The 21,843-nt window shown below is 48.9% G+C and overlaps 1 protein-coding gene across 1 annotated transcript in view; it reads left to right on the top strand.

The window, feature by feature from the left end:
• LOC140410712 (ectonucleotide pyrophosphatase/phosphodiesterase family member 3-like) overlaps positions 1-21,843 on the top strand; it is a 249,137-nt gene that overhangs the window by 75,424 nt on the left and 151,870 nt on the right. Inside the window, exon 7 of the mRNA XM_072499153.1 lies at positions 14,570-14,649. Coding sequence (XP_072355254.1) covers positions 14,570-14,649 — 80 coding nt within the window. The remainder of the gene's footprint in view (positions 1-14,569; positions 14,650-21,843) is intronic.

The following is a 21,843-nucleotide window of genomic DNA, read 5'->3' as shown; positions in this document are numbered from 1 at the left end:
AGGCACTGTGCCGGAGACAGACCATTGGACAGAGGGGTTGCCATGTGCGCCAGAAGAGCGAGATTGAAGTCCGAAGCAGCCTTACATTAGATTGTGGGTAATGCGGGCTCGAGGTGATGTGCTGGAAGGGGTATTGCTTTGCGAATATGGACCATTCTTGACTATAGAAACAGGGGCCGTTGTCGCTCATGACCGTGAGCGGGATTCCATGCCTGGCGAATGCCTCTTTGCAGGCCTTTATGATGGTCCTGGATGTTAGGAACGACAGTTTCACTACCTCGGAGTAACTGGAGAAGTAATCAATTATCAGGACGTAGTCACGCCAGTTGGCGTGAAAAAGGTCGACCCCAACTTTAGACCATGGAGAGGTGACGATCTCATGCTGGTGGAACGTTTCTTTGGGCTGAGCCGGCTGGAAACGCTGGCAGGTTGCGCAATTGAGGACCATATTGGATATGTCCTCATTGATGCTGGGCCAATAGACAGCCTGCCGGGCTACACTTCTCAATGCCGAGGTGTCCCTCGTGTATCTGCGTGAGCATCAAGCTCTGGAGGCTGCGCGGAATGACGATGCGATCCAATTTCAGAAGGATCCCCTCGACAACAGTTAGGTCATCCTTCACATTAGAGTATTGGCGGCATTGCCCTTTCTGCCAGCCATTTGTGAGGTGATGTATGACCCGCTGCGGCAGAGGGTCCTTGGCAGTCTCTTCTCGAATGATGCTGAGTCGTTCGTCGGGTGTCGGGAGGGTGCTGGCACACAGTTTCACCTGCGCCTTGATGTCGTGTATGAAGTCTACCTGCTCACATGGCGAGGTGATGGCACGTGATAGGGCATCCGCGATGATTAACTCTTTCCCAGGTGTGTAAACCAGTTCAAAATCATACCTGCAGAGTCGAAGGGGAATGCGCTGGAGCCTGAGTGTCATGTCATTTAAGTCCTTGCGTATAATGTGCACTAGGGGTCTGTGATCCGTCTCTACGGTAAAGGTCGGGAGACCATAGACATAATGGTGGAATTTCACGATGCCAGTGAGCAGGCCCAGGCATTCTTTCTCTATTTGAGCATAGCGCTGCTCAGTGGGGGTCATGGCCCCAATCGCGTAGGCCACTGGAGCCCAGGACGAGGTGTCGTCCTTCTGCAGGAGCACCAACCTGGCTGGTGTCTGTGGAGATCTTGGTCTCCTTTGTTGGGTCAAAGTAGGCTAGAACAGAAGTGGTGGTTAGCTTCGCTTTCAACTCAAGCCACTCTGCTTGATGTGCGGGCAGCCACTGGAAAGTGGTACAATGTGTCTGAGGGCCATGGTGTGTGACGCGAGGTTGGGAATGAACTTCCCCAGAAACATTACCATCCCCAGGAAGCGGAGGACCGCCTTCTTGTCCTCGGGAGTCTTCATCGTGTTGATTGCCTGGACTTTGTCCGAATCCGGCTGCACGCCCTGTTGGGAGATCTGATCGCCCAGAAACCTAATTGAAGACCTGCCAAAGGAGCATTTGGTTTTATTTAATTTCAGGCCATTGGCATGTATGCGCTTGAAGACCTGCTGCAGACGAGAAATATGTTCCTCCGGGGTCGTGGACCAGATGATGACGTCGTTAACATAGACCCGCACACCGTCAATGCCCTCGAGCATTTGCTCCATTATTCGATGAAAGGTTTCGGAAGCCGAAACGATGCCAAATGGCATTCGGTTATAGCAATATCTCCGGAAGGGTGTATTAAACGTGCAGAGTTTCCCTCATAATGTTGCGGTTCAGATCTTTGGGATCGATGCAAATGCGCAGTTCTCCAGTGGGCTTCTTGACACAGACCATTGAGCTGACCCAGTCAGTTGGTTCCGTCACCTTGGATATTATTCCTTGATTCTGGAGCTCCTGCAGCTGCGCCTTTAGACGGTCTTTGAGGGGCGCCGGCACCCGGCGCGGTGCATGGATGACAGGCCTGGCATCAGGCCTGAGCAGAATTTTATAGCGGTAGGGCAGCGTACCCATCCCACTTAACACATCTGGGTATTGCAATAGGAGCTCCTCAATGTCGGCTTGAAGAGTGCTGTTGGCAGAGGACATGGCATGTACACGCTGAACGAGATGGAGCAGCTTGCATGCATGGGCACCAAGCAGAGAAGCCTTGCCGGGCTGGACGATCTCAGCCACAAAGTTGGATACCTGCAGATGACAGGACCCTAGCACCGTGATGGCTATTGTAGTTGTAGTCAATTTCCATTGTAGTCGAGCAACTGGCAGGCCAGCGGAAGAATGGTTGGCTGCCTTTGGATAGGAGCAAGATCTGCTTGGGATATTAGGTTGGCCGAAGCACCGGTGTCCAGCTTGAACCGGATGCTACAATCATTGACCTGTACTGTGGCACGCCACTCGTCCGCATAATCCACATTGAGGATGGGTGTGTGCGTTGCTGAATGCGAGGAGGCCTTGTCATGCATGGTGATGATGCCCACTCGATATGTGGACTCCAGGCAGTCGTCCTCTGGATCGGTGATGGGATCCGGTTCCAAATCCAGCAGCCCTTGCTGCACACTTCGATCGCGTCTGCGTTGGACCTGGTACCGCTGGCCCCCTGTCGGAGGTGCAGATCTGCACAGAGCAGCATAATGGCCAAGCTTCTTGCAGTTGAGACATCGCCTGCCTCTCGCGGGGCATTGCCGCTTTAAATGGGCGGTGCTGCAGTTGGGGCACGTCATCACGTCGACGTTGTGACGCTCGGCGCGTCCTGCGCATGCGCAGTGTAGTCTTCAGCCGCTTTGTTTTCCCGACCGTGGTGCGCATGCGTGGGACCCCTGGAAAAGCGTGCAAAATGGCCGCCGTCATCGATGCTCAGGCCCCGCATTTGGGCGATGGCCTGTACACTTTCAGCCTCGTGGGATGCAAATTGGTCCTGCTCTGCCGACTTCTGGCGAGAATAGCGACTTTTTGCCTGTTCGTAAACTTTGCATGTCTCGATGGCCACTGGCAGGGTCATATTTTTTATTTTTAGGAGCTGCTCCCGCAGTGTGTTAGAATGGATGCCAAACACAATCTGATCCCTGATGAGGGACTCAGCGGTGTCTCCGTAGTGCAGGATTGCGCTAGAATGCGAAGATGAGTAAGAAAAGACTGGAAAGGCTCGTCCTTACCCTGAAGGTGCTGCTGGAATACATAATGTTCAAAGCTTTCGTTAGGCTCGACCTCGCAGTGACTGTCGAATTTGGCTAGGACGGTCTGGAACTTGTCCTCACCGTCGGCAAAGGTGAACGAATTGAAGATTTGGATGGCCTGGTCCCTCGCAGTAGACAGCAGCAGTGCGATCTTTCGGGCATCGGAGGCACTTTCGAGGCCCGAGGCCTCAAGGTATAGACTGAATCTCTGCTTGAAGACCCGCCAGTTGGCACCAAGGTTCCCGGAGATCCGGAGCCGCGGAGGTGCCTGGATCTTTTCCATGCCGCTGGAAGGCAGTTGCTGGTCGTCAGTGAATTTTAGAAGGTAAATTACTTAGAAGCAGTAGCCACTTCTGGTATCATGTCGTGTTGTTCACCCTGGGGTAACACGGATTGCACATGATGCAATTAACTGATCAATCCAAACGTGGGTGTTGGTTCAATATGAGATTTATTGAACTCCAGTAACGAAACACACAGCTGCCTGTGGGTTGACTCTCTACTACCCTAAGTAAACTAAAGTTAACTAGACCAGGCTAGCTCTGATCCACATGTAGAAGGTATTGAATGATTTGTACACCGTGTCTGCCACTACAGTTGTCACCAGTGGAAAGAGGCAGAGTGCTGATGCCTCGTGTGTTTTATAGGTGGAAGCCGCCCTCTGGTGTCCTGTCTTGTGATTGGTCATGTTCTGTTCTGTATATTGATTGGCTCACCTGGGTGTCTGTCACTGCCTGCTTTTACCTCATGATGTGCATGGGTGCATATTATGACACGATCTGAGTGCCTGGCTTTTGAAGTAGTGCCAATACAGGGCCCATCTTACAGGCCAGCCATCATTGCCTACAGAGTCACAAGCGAATACACTGCCTTGGCCTTCATGGCCACATATTCTGCTCAGGCTGTGTGACATCAGGACAGTGTTCCTTCGTAGGCTTCCAGCACGCCATCCACAAGGGTCACTTCTCAAGAGGCATGCCATGTGCGCCATGTCAGGTGACGGTACAGTGTGCCATTGCAGAATATGTGTGGGCTCCACAACGCTAAAGCAATTCATGTGCTAGTATTCTGTTGTGCACAGATCCTCACATTTGCAATGAATAGAGTTTTGAGATGATTACTTTGCAACAATTCAAGTTCCTACCAGTAGGTGTCCCCAAAGTGCACATCATTTGCAATCATCTACCCTTCTATAAACTCCAAGTCCTAAATTTTGTGCTCATTAGTCACGCATGCTTGGTGGGACCAGGAGTGGTTGTGTTGACCACATCTGTCCGCAGAAGTCCAAAAGATGCAATTTTACACTGGCTGGCCAATTCAGGCTAGCCAAAGGAGAAGGGTTGCCAGCAGGGATGGGAGTGTGGCTGGCGTCATGTCCAATGGGGACCTGGCAGGAGGTTTAAACACAGCTGTGTCAGCACGCAGGAGACAGCCAGAGTTACAAAGGAGGCACAAAGAGGTGATTAATAAGAGGAATGATGGCGGCAGCACCCGGTCGACATGCCAGATGGGAGGGCAATTCGGGTCTGCCCCCTGCTTCTTAGATGTGCACTTTCGTGGAGGCAGTTAGTGCCAGGCAGGGCATCCTGACGTCATGGGATGGCAAGAGGAGGCCACCCCACCAAACAAAGAGGGCCCGGGACAGAGGTGGCAGCCCAGGTCAGCGGGCACAATGTGATGCATCGCACTTGGATACAGTGCCAAAAATGGTTTAATTATCGAAACATAAAAAATAGCAGCAGGAGGAGCTCATTTGGCCCATTCAAGCCTGCTCTGCCATTCATTATGGTTATGACTGATCATCCAACACAGTAACCTGTTCCCGCTTTCCCCCCATATCCTTTGATCATTTTAGCCCAAAGAGTTTTGAAAACATAAAATAGAATGTTTCGGCCTCAACTACTTCCTGTGGTGGAGAATGCCACAGGCTCACAACTCTCTGGGTGAAGAAATTTTCCTCATCTCAGTCTGAAATGGTTTAACCCGTATCCTTACACTGTGACCCATAGTTCTGGACACCCCCACCATTTGGAAAATCCTTCCTGCATCTACCCTGTCTAGTCCCGTAAGAATTTTATAGGTTTCTATCAGATCCCCCCTCATTCTGCGAGCATAATCCTAACTCACTCAATCTCTCCTCATATGTTATTTCTGCCATCCCAGGAATAAGTCTGGTAAACCTTTGCATTCCCTCTACAGCAAGAACATCAGATGAAGAGACTAAATCTGCACACAATATTCCAGGTGTGGCCTCACCAAGGCCCTGTATAATTGTGGCAAGACATCCCTGCTCCTGTACTTGAATCCTCTCACAATGAAGGCCAGCAAACCATTTGCCTTCTTTACTGCCTGCTGCACCATGCTTAACTTCAGTGATTCGTGTACGAGGACATTGTACATTCACCTCTCTCAATCTATAGCCATTCAGATAATAATCTGCCTTCCAGCTTTTGCTTCAAAAGTGGATAATCTCATTTTTATCCACTTTATACTGCATCTGCCATGTATATGCCCACTCACTCAACTTGTCCAAATCACACTGAAGCATCTCTGCATCCTCCTCACAGCTCAACCTCCCATCCCGCTTTGTGTCATCTGCAAATTTGAGGATATTACATTTCGTTCCCTCATCTAAATCATGAATATACATTGTGAACAGCTGGGGTCCTAGCATATATCTTTTGCAGTCAGCATGGTAAGTTGGCAAGGTTCACTGTGGAGAAGTCTGGAAGGGTGACTGCATAACTCAGGGGTGTAGGAATCAGAGTATCAGAAGCCACATACACCTGTGTGTGTGGTAAGGCCTGGGATATGAGACCGGAAGACCTGGATCCAGATCAAAATTAGGTGTGCAAGGACGAGTGAGCTTCAACATGGTTCTCATGGGTAAAGGTGAGAGTGGGATGGTGACAGCATGGTATGGTGTACGGTGGAGGATGGAGTAATGATTGAACCTTCGTATTTATAGAAGCGCGGACATAATGCCACTGAGCGCACAGTAATTGGTGGTGGGGTGGCCAAGCTGCTCATCCAGAGCTCATTTTGGATGGATGCCCTTGAGCGCGAGTGCAAAAGCGGAAGAAGGTCCTCAGGTCATGGACTGGCAGGCGTCTCGGAGGAAGAAACGCCCAGGTGCCAGCGGTCACCTACACCCTCCAGAGGCCGACACCTCAGTGGGACCTAATTCTAGAGTAACCTCGGGATCACAATCTGGTGAGCACACCATCTGGACCACAGCAAACGGAGGCAGGGACATCAGAGGTAGCCAGCACTTGGAGGACTGCTGGAAGCCATCATTCTGATGATGAGCAGATTCAAGCCTAATACAGTTAGTAGTACAGCTGCTGGGAAGAGATGTCAGCTGCACTTCTCAGATTGCAACGGGTGTTAGAGGAGTCCACCCACTTTCAGTCTGAGGTAATAGCACTGGCAAGCCACCACACTAAGGTCAACACTGGCAAGTTGGCCATGGGAACCATCGGTCCTGCACTTGTGCAGGAGTTGCACGCCATTGCTATAGCAATGTCAATGTGAGAGGGCTGCGGGGTTCCTTCATCTCATTCTAGCTGCCCTATTCCTCAAGGAGTCAGCCAGAGGCCCTTAGGATGGAGGACCAGCAGTTGGACACCCCGGGGCCACCTACCCAGGTGGCTCTGGGAGCAACCAGCCAATCCAAACCCCCTCTTCTTGTGACTCTATCAGCTCCAGAGGCAGAGGCAGAGTCACCTTCATGAAGTTCAGCAGAGGTTGATTCTGTTTTGTTGTTGTGACTCTTTCACGTATCTTTTTATTATCAGTTTCTTGACAGATGATCCCTGGTAAAATGGTTCTTAGTCTTCTCCCCATTAACATTTGAGCAGGTGAGAGACCCGTTGATAACGACATTGCTCGGTATGCTAACAACGCTAACGACACGTCTTGACCATCTTCACTTTCTTTGTGGAATAATTTCTTAATTATCCCTACTCCTTTCTCTGCTTTCCCATTCGACTGAGGATAACATAGGCGAGACGTTACATGGTTGAAATTATATTGCTCTGCAAACTGTGTCCACTCCCAACTCGAGAAACACAGACCATTGTCAGAGACAACGTTAAGAGGTATCCCATAGCGTGCAAAAATCGATTTTGTTGCCTTTATCACTGATCTGGCAGTCAAATCTTTCAGCATCATCACCTCTGGAAGTTGGAGTAAAAGTCTATGACTATCAAGTAGTCATGATCCTGGAAATAGAATAAACCCCATGCCCACTTTGTTCCATGGACTAGTCACGATTTCCATCTGTTGCATGGTTACTTTGGCCTTTGCAAGCTGATGCATCTGACAAATTGCACATGCTTGAACATACTGGTCGAGATCTCTGTTTATTCCCGGCCAATACACCGATTGTCTGGCTCGCCTACGATACTTTTTGATGCCTTGATGACCCTCGTGAATCTGCTGCAGAATCCCAAAACATAAACTGGCAGGTATCACTATCCTGTCTCCCTTGAGCAGGACACCATCTATTGTAGCAAGATCATCTCTTATATCTTGAAAGGGTGATTTGCATCCAGCAGGCCATCCTTCCCTTAGATATTGTTTCACCGTCTGGAGCGTCAAGTCCTTTTCAGTTTCGGCTTTTATGGTCTGTAGTTTGCGGTCAGATACTGCTAGTATCTCGGAAATTAAACGAGCTTGAGGTTCCACTCTTCGGACTAACTCGGGTTCTGATGTTTCAGCATCAGTGGTTGCCCTGTTTTCTGATGTGTCAGCATCAGTGGAGCTTTGGAGAGGTCGTTCACAATAACCCGACTTCTCTGGACTCTTCATCTTGGTCATCTGAAGTACTGGTTGAGTGAATCCTTTCAACTAGCTGCAATCTTTCACAATCATCAACACCAGTCAATGACGATTTCTCACCCTCTATCACCTCGAAGGCGATGTCTATCTCAGTTTTCCTATTCTTCACAACGAGACAGCAAGACCCCTTTTTGACTATCGTGTTACCATTGTAATTTGTGAGCCTACAGGCGGACTGCTTTATCAGAGGCTTTACAATTGTTTGCTTTAAATATCAGTACATGATAATATTTGTATGCCCTCCTGTATCAATCTTAAATGGGATCAATTCTCTATTTATTTCTAATGAGAGTCCACTCCTTAATTGTCTTTGAGAGTGCTTTTACTGGTCTTTCCTTCCAATCCAGTAAATCAATCCTAGTGATAGCTTCTATTATGAAAGTGAAGCATCCGAAAGTGAATATGGCTAGCAATCCTCTCTATCCGCTACAATGTTGGATTTTTTTCTCTGCACTCTATACACTTTGGATCTGTCTGCAATCACTATAATACCATTTAAATTTGGTTAGTGGAACAGTTGCTGAGAAACGATACTGTGCTGCAAAGTGGTTCAGTCTGCCACAATTGGACCATTGTTTCCCTTTCGCTGGACAAGTGTTTTGACTGTGGGCGTGTCCACAGCATGTATATGTCATCGCGCTCATGACGACACTTTCAAAATGGCCACCGGCCGTTGTATGCAGTTTTCTCTTCTGCGACCCAGCATTAATATCGTCCGCCACGTTTCCTGATTTCTCGCTCTTTTCCTTAGCCATGAATTTGGCATATTCACTCAATGCCTGTTCGCTGGCCTTGTACATATTAATAGCGCCTTCAATCGACAAAACCGGTCTTACTTTTTCTTGCGCAACCGTTCATTGTTTATTCCGAACACAACTTTATCTCACATCATAGACTCGGAGGCTGTGGAAACATTATCAGACTGCGCTCGCAGCTTTCGAGCTGTGATGAATGAATCTACAGACTCTCCTCTGAACTGCAGCCGTTTTTTAAATATGTAGCGTTCATTGAATTTTTTTGAAGATTTGTAATCTCTGTAGCACCATGCTATATTTATTTTCATCCTCTTCTGCACTGACGTCAAATGAATCAACGAGCTCCAATGCTTGCGGTCCAGCCAAATTTAGTAGGAGTGCTATTTTACGTTCGTCTGATGCATTTACAAGCGTAGAGGCAGAAATAAAAACTTCAAACTGTTGCTTAAAGAAAGCCCAGTTCTGGCATAGTTTACCGTGTTCTCATTAGCAATGGCTCCTTTGAGGGATTTGTGTTCCCTGATCATGTTGGACTTCGGTAGGACCAGGGCTGCCCTGGTTGTGTATAAAAGGAGACATCTCGATATCAGGCAGCCAAGCGTCAAGTGTCTGCCTCCATAGTAGGGTTGGGATAAATGCAGCCCAGGATCCCTAATTTTAACTGCTGAATGTCATTTTGGGGAGTGTACTCCACCGGCTGAGTTAATGCAGTCACCGCAGTGGTATATCATCGGCTGCCTTGTCCCAAGTGTTATGTTTCTGTGTCAGCAGCAATCTATGGCTGCAGCAATCAAAGCGGAGGCAATGGCCTAGTGGTATTGTAACTGAATTGTCACTGGACGAATAATCCATGACTCAGAGTACTTTGGGGTCCCAGGTTCAAATCCTGCCACTGCAGATGGTGAAATTTGAATTCAATAAAAAAACAAATCTGGAATTAAAAGTCTAGTGATGATCATGAAACCATTGCCGATTGTCGTAAAAACCCATCTAGTTCACTAATGTCCTTTAGAGGAGGAAATCTGCCATTCTTACCTGGTCTGGCCTATATGTGACTCCAGACCCAGAAGGATGTAGTTGACTCTTAACTGTTAACAATTAGGGATGGGCAATAAATGCTGGCACAGCCTGCGACACCCACGTCCCATGGATGAATTAAAAAAAACTTTACCATTTCTTTGGAAAATTCCACCCAAAGTGTTTGTGGTAAACCACCACCTCAGGGCTCTGACATGCCTGTGTGTGGGTGTGTCTTTATTTTTAAATGTTCAATATAAGCCTCAGCAATATGAAACTCTTCTCACAGTACTCCATCACAAATAAAATTCATTAAGAAGTAAAAGCATAGTTATATAATTGAAAGCAATTAATAATGTAATAACACCGCCAAAGCCAGGTGTCATAAAAACTCTAGTTTATTTGGACAACAAAAATAGTCGCAGCATACAATGTCCGCGTCCCATCCCAGGGACCACCGGAAAATGGGCGGCATGTAGCACTGTTGCTTCACAGTGCCAGAGTCCCAGGTTCGATTCCTGCTTGGCTCACTGTCTGTATGGAATCTACACGTTCTCCCTGTGTCTGTGTGGATTTCCTCCGGGTTCCTCCTATAAGTCCTGCAAGACATGCTATTAGGTAATTTGGACATTCTGAATTCTCCCTCAGTGTACCCGAACAGGTGCCGGAATGTGGCGACTACGGGCTTTCCACAGTAGCTTCATTGCAGTGTTAATGTAAGCCTACTTGTGACAATAAAGAGTATTATTATTATTATTATTATTAAATGCCAGTCCCGGTCCGGGCTGCAGGTTTTAAACTCCTGTTGAATAGTTCCTTTTGGGCGAGCCTCTGCCCACTCAATAGAGGAACTCTATCAACGATCCCCTGTGGCCTTTGTGGTCGTCATAACATCTCCACCCCCAAGACCATTTCACCCTCGATGCTTCTATGGCGAGGAGGTCTCCTCCACCTCTTTACACTCGGCCTCGGGTCTGTGGCAGACGGAGACAGATCGGCTGGTGTGAAGCAGATCGGTGATCTTCACTTCGCAGGGAGCACCTGAAGGTCACTGACTTTGCTTCTTCTTCGGGATTGGCTACCGTGGAACCCCCAATTCCTCGGCTTCCATATCTGAACCTGAGTCCTTACAATTGGAAGAGAGGGTTCTCTATGGGAGGGCATAAGCTCCTCTATGGACAGCTATAGATCCTCTATGGGCAGATATAGGGTCCCCTCTGGGCGGAACCATGCACCAGAGACGACCCAGATGAGGTCACAATGGGGGAAGGGCCCCTACTTCTGAGGTGGTTCACGTACTTCCTCAGAACTTTAATCTTTGACAGGCCACACTTTTTCTAATATGACTCCTGGGATCCAACTGAAGCTATCTCTAAAATTCTATATGTAGACTGTGCCACTGGTCTTAAACACTCTCTTGGAACTTATGGCATTGTGATTTCTTTTTTGATTTTCCTGTTGGGACACCTCACCAAATTCGGAAATAACAAGCTTAACCGGTGCAAAGCCATCGGTCCATCAATATTTCCACTGGGGTGATTCCTGTCATGGTATGGGGAGTGGTACTGTAACCAAATAAGAATTGTGTCAACCTAGTTTTTATACATGCGACTGGCTGCTTCTTCATACCATTTTGAAGGTCTGCACTGCTCATTATACAAAACCATTGTACCATGATATGGTGCTGTCTTAATGTGCTTGATGCCATTTAATATCATGAAAGCCTGGAACTCCCCACTAGTGAAGGCTGTGTCAGAGACTAAGACTTCCAACATGCCATATCTACTCAAGCTCTGTTGAAGTTTCTCAATTGTGTACCTCCATCCACTTGGAATATGCATCCACCAAGCTCTGGAACATAGAACCCAAAAAAGACCCGGTGAATTCTACATGCATCCACACCCATGGCCGACCTGGCCACATGGGTGTAGGAAGGCCAAAGGGGGGAGTTTCTGGCTCTCCGTGTTGAGCCTGGGCCATCAAATGTAGCTCCTGGTGAGCACCTGCATTATAGAACTCCCAGTGTGGCCGTTATGTAACTCCATTCAAATTTGGCGCTTCACTGGGCAGGGAACAAGTACCAGAATCCCCACAGGATTATACCATCCTCAACAGTATGTTCTTATCATTTAGCACGATATGGCTTCATGTCATCAGAGAGTTGTCCTCGGGTTCCCCCCCCTCAGGATCCTGTGTTTCAGTTTTGGGACCTGTTGTCTCCAAGCCTCAATTCTCTTTGCCAATACCGGTAGGATTTCTAAGAAATTCAAGGCTATCATGACCGCTTCAATGCAGGAAAAGGAACCAGGCTTGTGGGCAGCGGGAGACGACTCAAGGCATCAGCATTGACTATTCGTGATCCAAGGTGACTCTCGAAGGAATATTCATTGGCTAGCAATAACAAGGCCCAATGCTGTATCCAGTCGGAGGCAATAGGAGCGATTATCCTATCATCTTTAAAAAGGCCTGATGAAGACGTATGGTCTGTCACTATCACAAAATACCTGCCATAGATGTACTGATGACATTTATCTGCAGTCAAATGCTCTACCACTGAGCTATACCCCCACCACTGATAACATTTATGACATCAAATATGACCGCCAAGTCTGCTCAATTTGCGAGTATCTCCACTCTGCACCCAAAAGAGTCCTGGATGCATTGCAATAGGTCTTCCTTTTCCATCCTTTCAACAATGCGAGACATGTGAGACATACCGCCCTGACTCCATAAGGAGAGACATCGCATGTCTCCTTCTTGGGATCGTAATGAGCCAATGCATTGAATTATAATATTTGATTCTTTCAAATGCCTCTTCTGGTACCTCCCAACACCATTTCCATTCTTTTTTTAATAGCAGATGTAATGGTGACAGCAAGGAAACCAAGTTCAGGATAAACATCCCACAATAATTGACTAGTCTCAGGAAAGATTTCAGGCACGATTAAACTAAATGGGAACAAAGTCCCATGGTGAGCGCGTTTAGCTGCAAGTTTCCCAGCGCTCGCAGCACCAAGAAACACATGTCTATACAACGCCACTCACGTTAAATAAAGGGCCTCTTTGAGCAGCATGGTGGTGCAGTGGTTAGCACTGCTGCCTCACCGCGCTGAGGACCTGGGTTCGATCCCAACCCCGGGTCACTGTCCGTGCGGAGTTTGCACATTCTCCCCATGTCTGCGTGGGTCTCATCCCCACAACCCAAAGATGTGCAGGGTAGGTGGATTGGCAACACTAAATTGCTCCTTAATTGGAAAAAATTAATTAGGTCCTCTGCATTCTTAAAAAAATATAAAGGGCCTCAGTGGGAAACGCGTGGCCAAGGCCGCATATCGCCCCTTTTTCTATACCAAGGAACTCCGCTCGCCGGAACTCCTCAATATCGCAAGAGATCAGGATGGCATTCTGATCTCTGAGGCCCCCAATGTGACCCCTGAAACCCCAAGCCCCAATGCATTATGGGAAGGTTCCCAGCTCCCCTGCACTCCCCAACACCTAAGCAGGGCACCCCTAACCCAATAAACACCGCACAAAAAATGCCAGCTTGGCACCTTGACAGTGCCAACTTGGCACCCTGGCAGTGCCCCTGCCAGCTGAAGTGTTTCCAGGCACCATAGTAGTGCCATGACATGCACCTGGAGGCCTCTGATCCCCTGGGTGACCCCACGAGTGCCATGATCCCTATTTGTGGGGACGAGTGCTGAATAGCGCTTGCCCGAGGTCTCCAAAAGCAATTGGGATAGATCCCAATGTCTCGGGTACCTCGGGAATCTGCATATTAAAGTGAAACTAGCTGTCTCGTTCTAACATGCAGATTTGCTAAAATGTGATCCCGCCCACAATGGGTGGGATTTACATCGCAGTGTCTCGCAAGATCACGTTAGATCTCGTGGGGCGTTGCGAGTGGGTAGATCCCGGGAACGTTGTTTCCCGGCTTCTTTCGGCTACGCTGTGCCACAGTGAGCTGTTTTTTGGGCGCAGTGTGGCCATTGGATCGTGCCATTCAATTCTGTGGCATTTCTTGAGATTGGAGCTTCTCTAGGGGCTGGTTTAGCACAGTGGGCTAAACAGCTGGCTTGTAATGCAGAACAAGGCCAGCAGCGCGGGTTCAATTCCCGTACCGGCCTCCCCGAACAGGCGCCGTAATGTGGCGATTGGGGGCTTTTTACAGGAACTTCATTGAAGCCTACTTGTGACAATAAGCAATTACTATTATTAATGACTTTGACTTCCGCAGTAGCCTAGATATAATACTTCACTCACCTGCAAAACACATTTTTCCCCAAAATGTGGAAATAACTTTATTTTTTACTTGCATTGTCCAGAATTAATCTATAATTAGTACTGAGTATTAAGCTGATAGCAGCAAAGCTGAGCAGTAAGTCCTAAGATTTTGCCATAATGTTTAGAGGAATTCCAACGTTTTCATTTGCATTTCACAGCTGGTTGAGGTTGACTGATTAAATCATTTTGCAAACTGCAGTGTTTCTACATCATATCCATTTTGCACATTCTCACTTAGTTTAGTGTCAGTACAAAATAATTTTTCATCTCAAGGAGTCTCACTTTGCTTTGCTTTGGTGTCAGATTAGTCCCAGCCTGCCGATTTAGGCTGCATTTGTGGTTAACCATGATTTCAGTACCTTTATTTATCATGTTGCTGCACTTTCTAACTCAACCAATTGATTTTTTACCATGTAAAGCAAAATAAACTGAGATTACATTGTGAGACGACAGCCGAAGTGAAATGAAATTTTATTTGACCTTTTAGAAATAGAATTAAACATGTTGTGATTATTCCAGAGACCTGTGGAACACATTCCAAGTACATGAGAGCCATGTACCCGACGAACACATTTCCTAATCACTACACCATTGTCACGGTAAGTTATGTTTTTAAGCTCCAGTGACTTTCATAGAATTAGAGTCATAGAATTTACAGTGCAGAAGGAGGCCATTGGGCCCATCGAGTCTGCACCTGCCCTTGGAAAGACTTAAGTCCAGGCCTCCACCGTATCCCTGTAACTCAGTAACCCCACCTAATCTTTTTGGACAGTAAGGGCAATTTAACATGGCCAATCCACCTAACCTGCACATTTCTGGACTGTGGGAGGAAACCAGAGCACCCGGAGGAAACCCACGCAGACACGGGGAGAATGTGCAGACTCCACACAGACAGTGACCCAAGCCGGAATCGGACCTGGGACCCTAGAGCTGTGAAACAAAGGTGCTAACCACTGTACTACCATGCCGCTATGTTCTGTAGATTGTGCTGTACTAGAAATGAAAGGACAAGCAAGATCATAAAGGCAGTTAAATTGCCCTGGTTATCATACCAGTTAGCCTGTGGACTCTACTGTCTGTTGTCATCAAAGTCTGAAATCAATGAACAATAAGGAGAAAAAAAGCTGTTCTCATTTTTAAAAATATGTTCCTCTTTAGTCAAACATTTTCCTTGGATTTATCTCTTTCCAGCTTATATACTTTGGAGTTTTCCCTAAAATGTTCAATTCGAGTTCTCAGCTGGTTCAGATTGGCTTGAATGGTAAAAATTTCAAACAGACATTGCATTGTGCAAGAACACGGTGGATGACTGGGCAGTCTTCCCAGATGTTCAAAATTGTCAAAACTCAGTTAAAAATCAGCAATCTGGGCACCAGCAATACCAGAGTTCCATTTTTGAAGTATTCAAGGTCAGCTCTGACACGTTTCACTCTAATCCCTCATTTCCAAGCTTTATTGTTTTTACCCATTCCCCCAATGACTCCGGAAGATTTACCATCACAAGAGCGGAAACGCAGCAGGAAATTGCTGACTTACTTTTTTAAAAGTATCTAAAAATATACTTTTTAGAGATTGATCTACATCAATGAGAAAGTTTGTTGTTTGAAGTAATGCTAGAAATTAACCTGCTTTGCATCCAAATACAGATCGATTTCCATCATGGCACTTTCCTAAAAATACTCTTTGCAGTGGACAAAATGGCTGCTTGTTTTCCTCAGCATTTAACAGAAAACTCCTCAGATTTGAAAAGATTCGGCAAATATTTTCACTCTTAATAACCAGTTTTATGATTTGCACTTTGATGTTGCTCCTTCCACAGCAGGATTTTATTTGGTGAATTTTGTGAGGGCCACGAAGAATCCAGCACGAGTTGAAGGATAGAAAGAAATAAGATTTATTTACAATATCATATATATATATATATATATATATATATTTATAGACACATACACAACAGCAGCAACTTCCTAGCTGCTCACTCTCTAGCTGGTTCCAGATTGGGCAGCTTTATTTATTCAGGGAATCTGCTAATGATTTCTCCGCCCCCTCATTGGGGAAGCTCATACTCCCTAAGCATTGTGGGATTGCCATTAGTCCCCAGCCAGTGGTAAGCAGGCAGGTTCTAACATCCCGCCCACCCCCCAAAGTCCACCGAAGACCCTGCCAAAGGAGGGCGTCGGACTCGTTTTGCCGCAGGCCGGACACCATTTGCATGAGGTGTTGGATCGGGCGGCGTGTAACGAGACGGAGAATGGCGCTTCCTTGATGAACGGCGTAACGGTTGTACATCCATGGCCCGTGGGCCTGAGGACTCCCCCTCTCAGGCGTCCTGTGTCTCCATCTCGGAGTCGGAGTCCGCTGCCTCCGACATCTCGGTGTCTCTATCTCCACGCGGTTCTGCAACGACCTGCGCAGGCTTTGAGTGCGGCACCAGAGGAAGATTGTGAGAAATACTCTCCACTGTGTCTGGTCTCTGTGGCTGTAGAAATTAGCTCCGGGGGCGGGGAAGAGATGGTCTTCTGGACCGAACGTGGTCTACATGCTTGTGCTGGAGACGGCCCTAGGCTTGCACCTGGTAAGAGATAGGGCCCGTTCGGCGAAAGATAACACCAGGGACCCACTGGGCACCACCAGCAAAATTTCGAACGAACACTGGATCACCGGGCGCAAACTGCCGAATCGGCCGATGCGGAGAAAAACGATGCCCCTGCCATTCTTGAGTGCGCCGTACTTGTGGTGAACGTATTGCTACTACAATTCACCAATGTATTGTATTATGTTGATGCCCTTGTGGGCTACGCCTGTGGCTCCGCCCCCTCGGTGGTGGTGTATAAATCTGCAGCCTGTAGCAGGCACTCTGTACAGAGCAGACGCAGGCAGGCACAGATCTAGCTGATTAAAACCACTGTTCACTTCTACTAATCGTCTCGTGTGAATTGATGGTCATATCAGTACTTTTGCGCCAACGTCCGGGAAAACCATGCTAAGGCGGGTGCGAAGTCTCCGGCCCATTAGGAGTTCTGCGGGAGCATCCCCAGTCACCGAATGTGGAGTGGTCCTATATGAAAACAAAAAACGAGCCAGTCTCGTGTCCATAGATCCGGAAGACTCCTTCTTTAGGCTTTGCTTGAATGTCTGCACTGCGCGCTCCGCCAATCCATTGGAAGCCGGGCTTTATGGAGCGGTGCGGATATGGCGTATGCCGTTCATCTTCATGAACCTTGCAAACTCCTCACTTGTGAACGGAGTGCCGTTGTCCGTGACCAGCACCTTGGGGAGGCCGTGCGTACATGAAACACAAACGCATCTTCTCGATTGTTGCGCAGGACGTTGTGCCTACCATCTTATGCACCTCGAACCATTTAGGCTGGGCATCGATTACTAGAAGGAACATGGATCCTTGAAAAGGGCCAGCAAAATCCGCATGCAAGCGCGCCCAAGGCCGCCCTGGCCATTCCCAGTGATGTAGGGATGCGGCCGGCGGAATCTTCTGATGCTCCTGGCAAATGGAGCAGTTTTGGGCCACCTTCTCAATGTCAGTGTCAAGGCCTGGCCACCAGACATAACTCCGGGCCAACCTTTTCATTTTGGTCACACCCGGATGCCCATTGTGCAAATTCCTTAGTATCAGCTCCTATCCTTTTTCCGGGACAATCACACGCATCCCCCACAAGAGGATACCGCCTTCCATGCTATGTTCTGACAGCTTGGAGGAAAATGCCCACAACTCGCCTGGGAGCTGTCTATGCTGCCCACCATACAGGACTATGTGCCGAACCTTTGACAGGACTGGCTCCGTCTGGGTCCACTCACGGATCTGTGATGCTGTGACAGGCAAGGAGTCCATAAAATTTAGGGTTGCAACCACCTCACCAGGCGTGGGGGTCGACATGGGGCCGGTCGATAAAGGCAATCGTCTCAGTGCGTCGGCATTCGCTATCTGCGTTCCTGGTTTGTGCTCCAGAGAATACTCGTATGCAGTGAGCAACAAAGCCCAGCGCTGGATCCTGCGGAAGCAATGGGCGGTATTGGCTTATCCTCTCGGAAAAGTCCCAGCAGAGGCTTATGATCAGTCACGATAGTCAATTGGCAGCCATACACATAGCGGTGGAAGCGTTTCAGCACAAAGACTACTGCCAGGCCCTCCTTCGCAATCTGTGCGTACTTTTTTTCCGCTGCAGTCAATGTGCGGGAGGCGAAAGCTATCGGCTGCTCGGCCCCGTTCTCCATCTTGTGGGACACGACGGGCCCAAAACCATACGGGGATGCATCACATGTGACGAGCAAAGGCTTTCCAGGATCATAGTAGGTTAGTAACCCAGACAACGACAATTTTTGCTTTACCCGCCGGAAAGCAGTTTCTTGCGGCTGACCCCAAACCCAGGTGTGAATCTTCTTTAGCAGAAGGTGCAACGGGGCCAGCGTAGTTGCCAGATTGGGGAGGAACTTCCCGTAATAGTTTACGAAGCCGACAAAAGAACGAAGATGCAAAGTGTCAGTCGGGTGCGGGGGCCTGTTGAATTCATAGATCATAGAATTTACATTGCAGAACGAGGCCATTCGACCCATCGAGTCTGCACCGGCTCTTGGAAAGAGCACCCTACCCAAGGTCAACATCTCCACCCTAACCCCACTAAGGGCAATTTTGGACACTAAGGGCAATTTAGCATGGCAGTCCACCTAACCCGCACATCTTTGGACTGTGGGAGGAAACCGGAGCACCCGGAGGAAACCCCCGCACACACGGGGAGGATGTGCAGACTCCGCACAGACAGTGACCCAAACCGGGAATCGAACCTGGGACCCTGGAGCTGTGAAGCAATTGGGCTATCCACTATGCTACCGTGCTGCCCACAATTGTGCGCACTTTCTCTGTGTCGGGGTGCAAACCTTCGCGGTCCACCCAATAACCCAGGTAGACTACTTCCTTCACCTGAAAGATGCACTTTGTGCGACGTAAACAGACTCCAGCCTCTGAAAAGCGTCTAAGGACAGCCTCCAAATTTTCCTGCTCCGATGTCCCTGTAATCAAAACGTCGTCTAAGTACACAGCGACATGTGGTAAACCTCTCAAGATGCCCTCCATGACGCGTTGAAAAATAGCGCAGGAAGAGGATACGCCAAAGGGCAACCGTGTATATTCATACAGGCCCCGGTGTGTATTGATAGTTACATATGGCTGGGAGGCAGGGTCCAGCTCCAACTGTAGGTAGGCGTGACACATATCTAATTTTGTGAACGAGATTCCGCCTGCAAGCTTTGCGTAGAGATCCTCTATGCAAGGCATTGGATATCGGTTGAGCCGGGAAGCCGTATTTACTGTACGTTTATAGTCGCTGCACAAACAAACTGTGGCATCTGGATTCATTACAGGTACAATTGGTGCTGCCCAATCAGCGAAACGGACGGGCCTGATAACACCCAAGGTCTCCAAACGAGTGAGCTCCCCTTCTATCTTCTCGAGCAAGGCGTAAGGCACCGGGCGCACCCGGAAATAGCGCAGCATGGCTCCTGGTTTGACTTGGATACGGGCTACGACCCCCTTTATCTTCCCCAAATCGGGCTGGCATACATCTGGGTACCATCCTCGCACCTCAGTCAATCCTCCAGAACCTGTTTGGAGGATGTGCTGCCACTGCAGGCGCAACCAGTCCTGACCCAACAGGCTGGGCCCATGGCCGCGCACCACGATAAGTGGGAAACGCCCCTCCTGGCGTCCATAAACAACAGGGGTCATCGTAGTTCCTGCAATGTCCAATGGTTCCCCGGTGTAGGTGGCCAACCTGTCCTGTGTGTCGGTTATTGTAAGGGTCTGTATCCCCTGCTTGATGCGGTTGAATGTCCTCTGGGTGATCACGGAGACCGCAGCGCCAGTGTCCAACTCCATCTCAAACGGGTGACCATTGACCCGTATTGTCAACTTAATGGGGGCCACACAGAGAGCTGCCACACAATGCAGCTGCAGGCGCTCGTCCTCCGTCTCCACATCCTCGGGAGTAGTCGCCGTAGGTTCATCCAAATGATAGGTACAGCTCCTGGGCTGGCCCCAGTTTCTGACGGAACGTCGGCACCTCTGGCACCCCCAGGACCAGCGTCCGTGACGGGGTCAGCGCCCACAAGTCCAACACGGACATGGCTCCTCATCCATTGGTTCTGGAGAAGGCTCCCTTCGGGGAGGAATGTCCGATGGCCACTGGCGTCGATCCGGACGTCGCCTCGCCCAAGGTACCGCAGGGTGCGGGGAGACGCTTTTGGATGGAAGGGGTTGCGCCCCAAGGCGTGCACCTCCATTCCCTGTAGCTCCTGCACTCCCTGTTCTGCGCTCTCTCGGGACAAAACTATTTGAATGGCCTGTTGAAAAGTCAATGTTGGCTCAGCTAACAACTTTCTCTGGGTGGCCGCTTTGTTAATACCGCAAACCAAACGGTCGCGTAACATTTCTGACAAGGTCTCACCATAGTCACAGTACTCCGCAATCCTGCGTAGCCTGGATAGCAACTCTGCCAGGGGTTCTCCTGGGGTCCTCTCAGCTGTATTAAACCGGTAACGCTGGACTATCGTTGACAGGTTTGGGTTAAAATGTTGCCCCACTAAGTTCACAAGTTCATCAAACGCCTTGGTGTCCGGCGCAGCTGGGTACGTAAGGCTCCTAATCACCCCAAACGTATGCGGGCCGCAGGCGGTGAGAAAAAAGACCCCCCGGCGCTCGTTTTCGGTGAACTGAAAAATGAAAATGAAAATCGCTTATTGTCACAAGTAGGCTTCAATGAAGTTACTGTGAAAAGCCCCTAGTCGCCACATTCCGGCGCCAGTTCGGGGTGGCTGGTACGGGAATTGAACCATGCTGCGGCAATAGTAACGCATCCGTTGTACGTACTGGTTCCAGCTTTCCAGCGCAGCATCAAAAACATCCAAACGTCCAAAGGTTCAGAGCTGCAGTGACCCTCACGGCCACCGGGAGTGGGTGTCCTCCTCCTTCATGGGGTGCCAGGTCTGCGAGGAGGTGGCACAGGTGCCGCACTGTCTCTCTGCTGAGACGCAGTCTTCTGTGGCACATGGTGTCCATCAGTTCATTGAATGACTAACAACACCTGTTACAACTTGGGCCATCACTGGCCTACCCTTCTGGCTCCCTCGTCAGCATGTTGGGTGGCAGGGCCTTCAGGGTGTGCGGTGGCCCTCAGAAAATAGCATGCCGCCTCCAGCCTGTGTTGGACTTGCTGCCATTTCCGTTGTCAGCCCACCTCCGCTACCACAAGCAATGCAAGGGCAGCCTCTGCAGGATCCACATCAGCAAAAATCGTTATATCTGTAAGGACTTGGAGAAGGAGAGAGACCGACAATCAGTTTGGGATTCCACCCCAGGACCCTCACATTCCCAAAGCCTTCCCCACCCTTACGTGCCCCGCCTTCTCTCAAAGTGCCATCCAGTGAGCCAGTTGTGCTGGCAAACCCTGCTCTGCACTCTCTGCCCCCTGTCACATCAGGAGCCCGTAGACCCCAGGTGCCAGGCCTCTGCGGAAACATTAGGGAGGATGTGTTCATCTGCCCTCTGCTCATCCACACATTTACTGTTTGGTCGCTAGAAGATCCTCAGTGCTGAAGCCCTGCTCTTTAGTGTTTGATTGTTGGCAGCTGCCTCTATGGTGTGATGCTCCCAGAGTTTAAACACATTGTTCAGGCATCAAAGGTTGCTGGACATGCAAGGAACTAATCGTCCTATGAGAGACGTGTGCCCTCGAGGTGGCACTTGAGAGTTGAGAATATTTTGTTTATTAAACGGTCACCAGTAT

This window comes from Scyliorhinus torazame, chromosome 4 (genome assembly GCF_047496885.1).
Source record: "Scyliorhinus torazame isolate Kashiwa2021f chromosome 4, sScyTor2.1, whole genome shotgun sequence".
Taxonomy (NCBI): domain Eukaryota; kingdom Metazoa; phylum Chordata; class Chondrichthyes; order Carcharhiniformes; family Scyliorhinidae; genus Scyliorhinus; species Scyliorhinus torazame.
The sequence above is the reverse complement of the archived record's forward strand: the minus strand, read 5'-3'. Positions and strand labels throughout refer to the sequence as shown.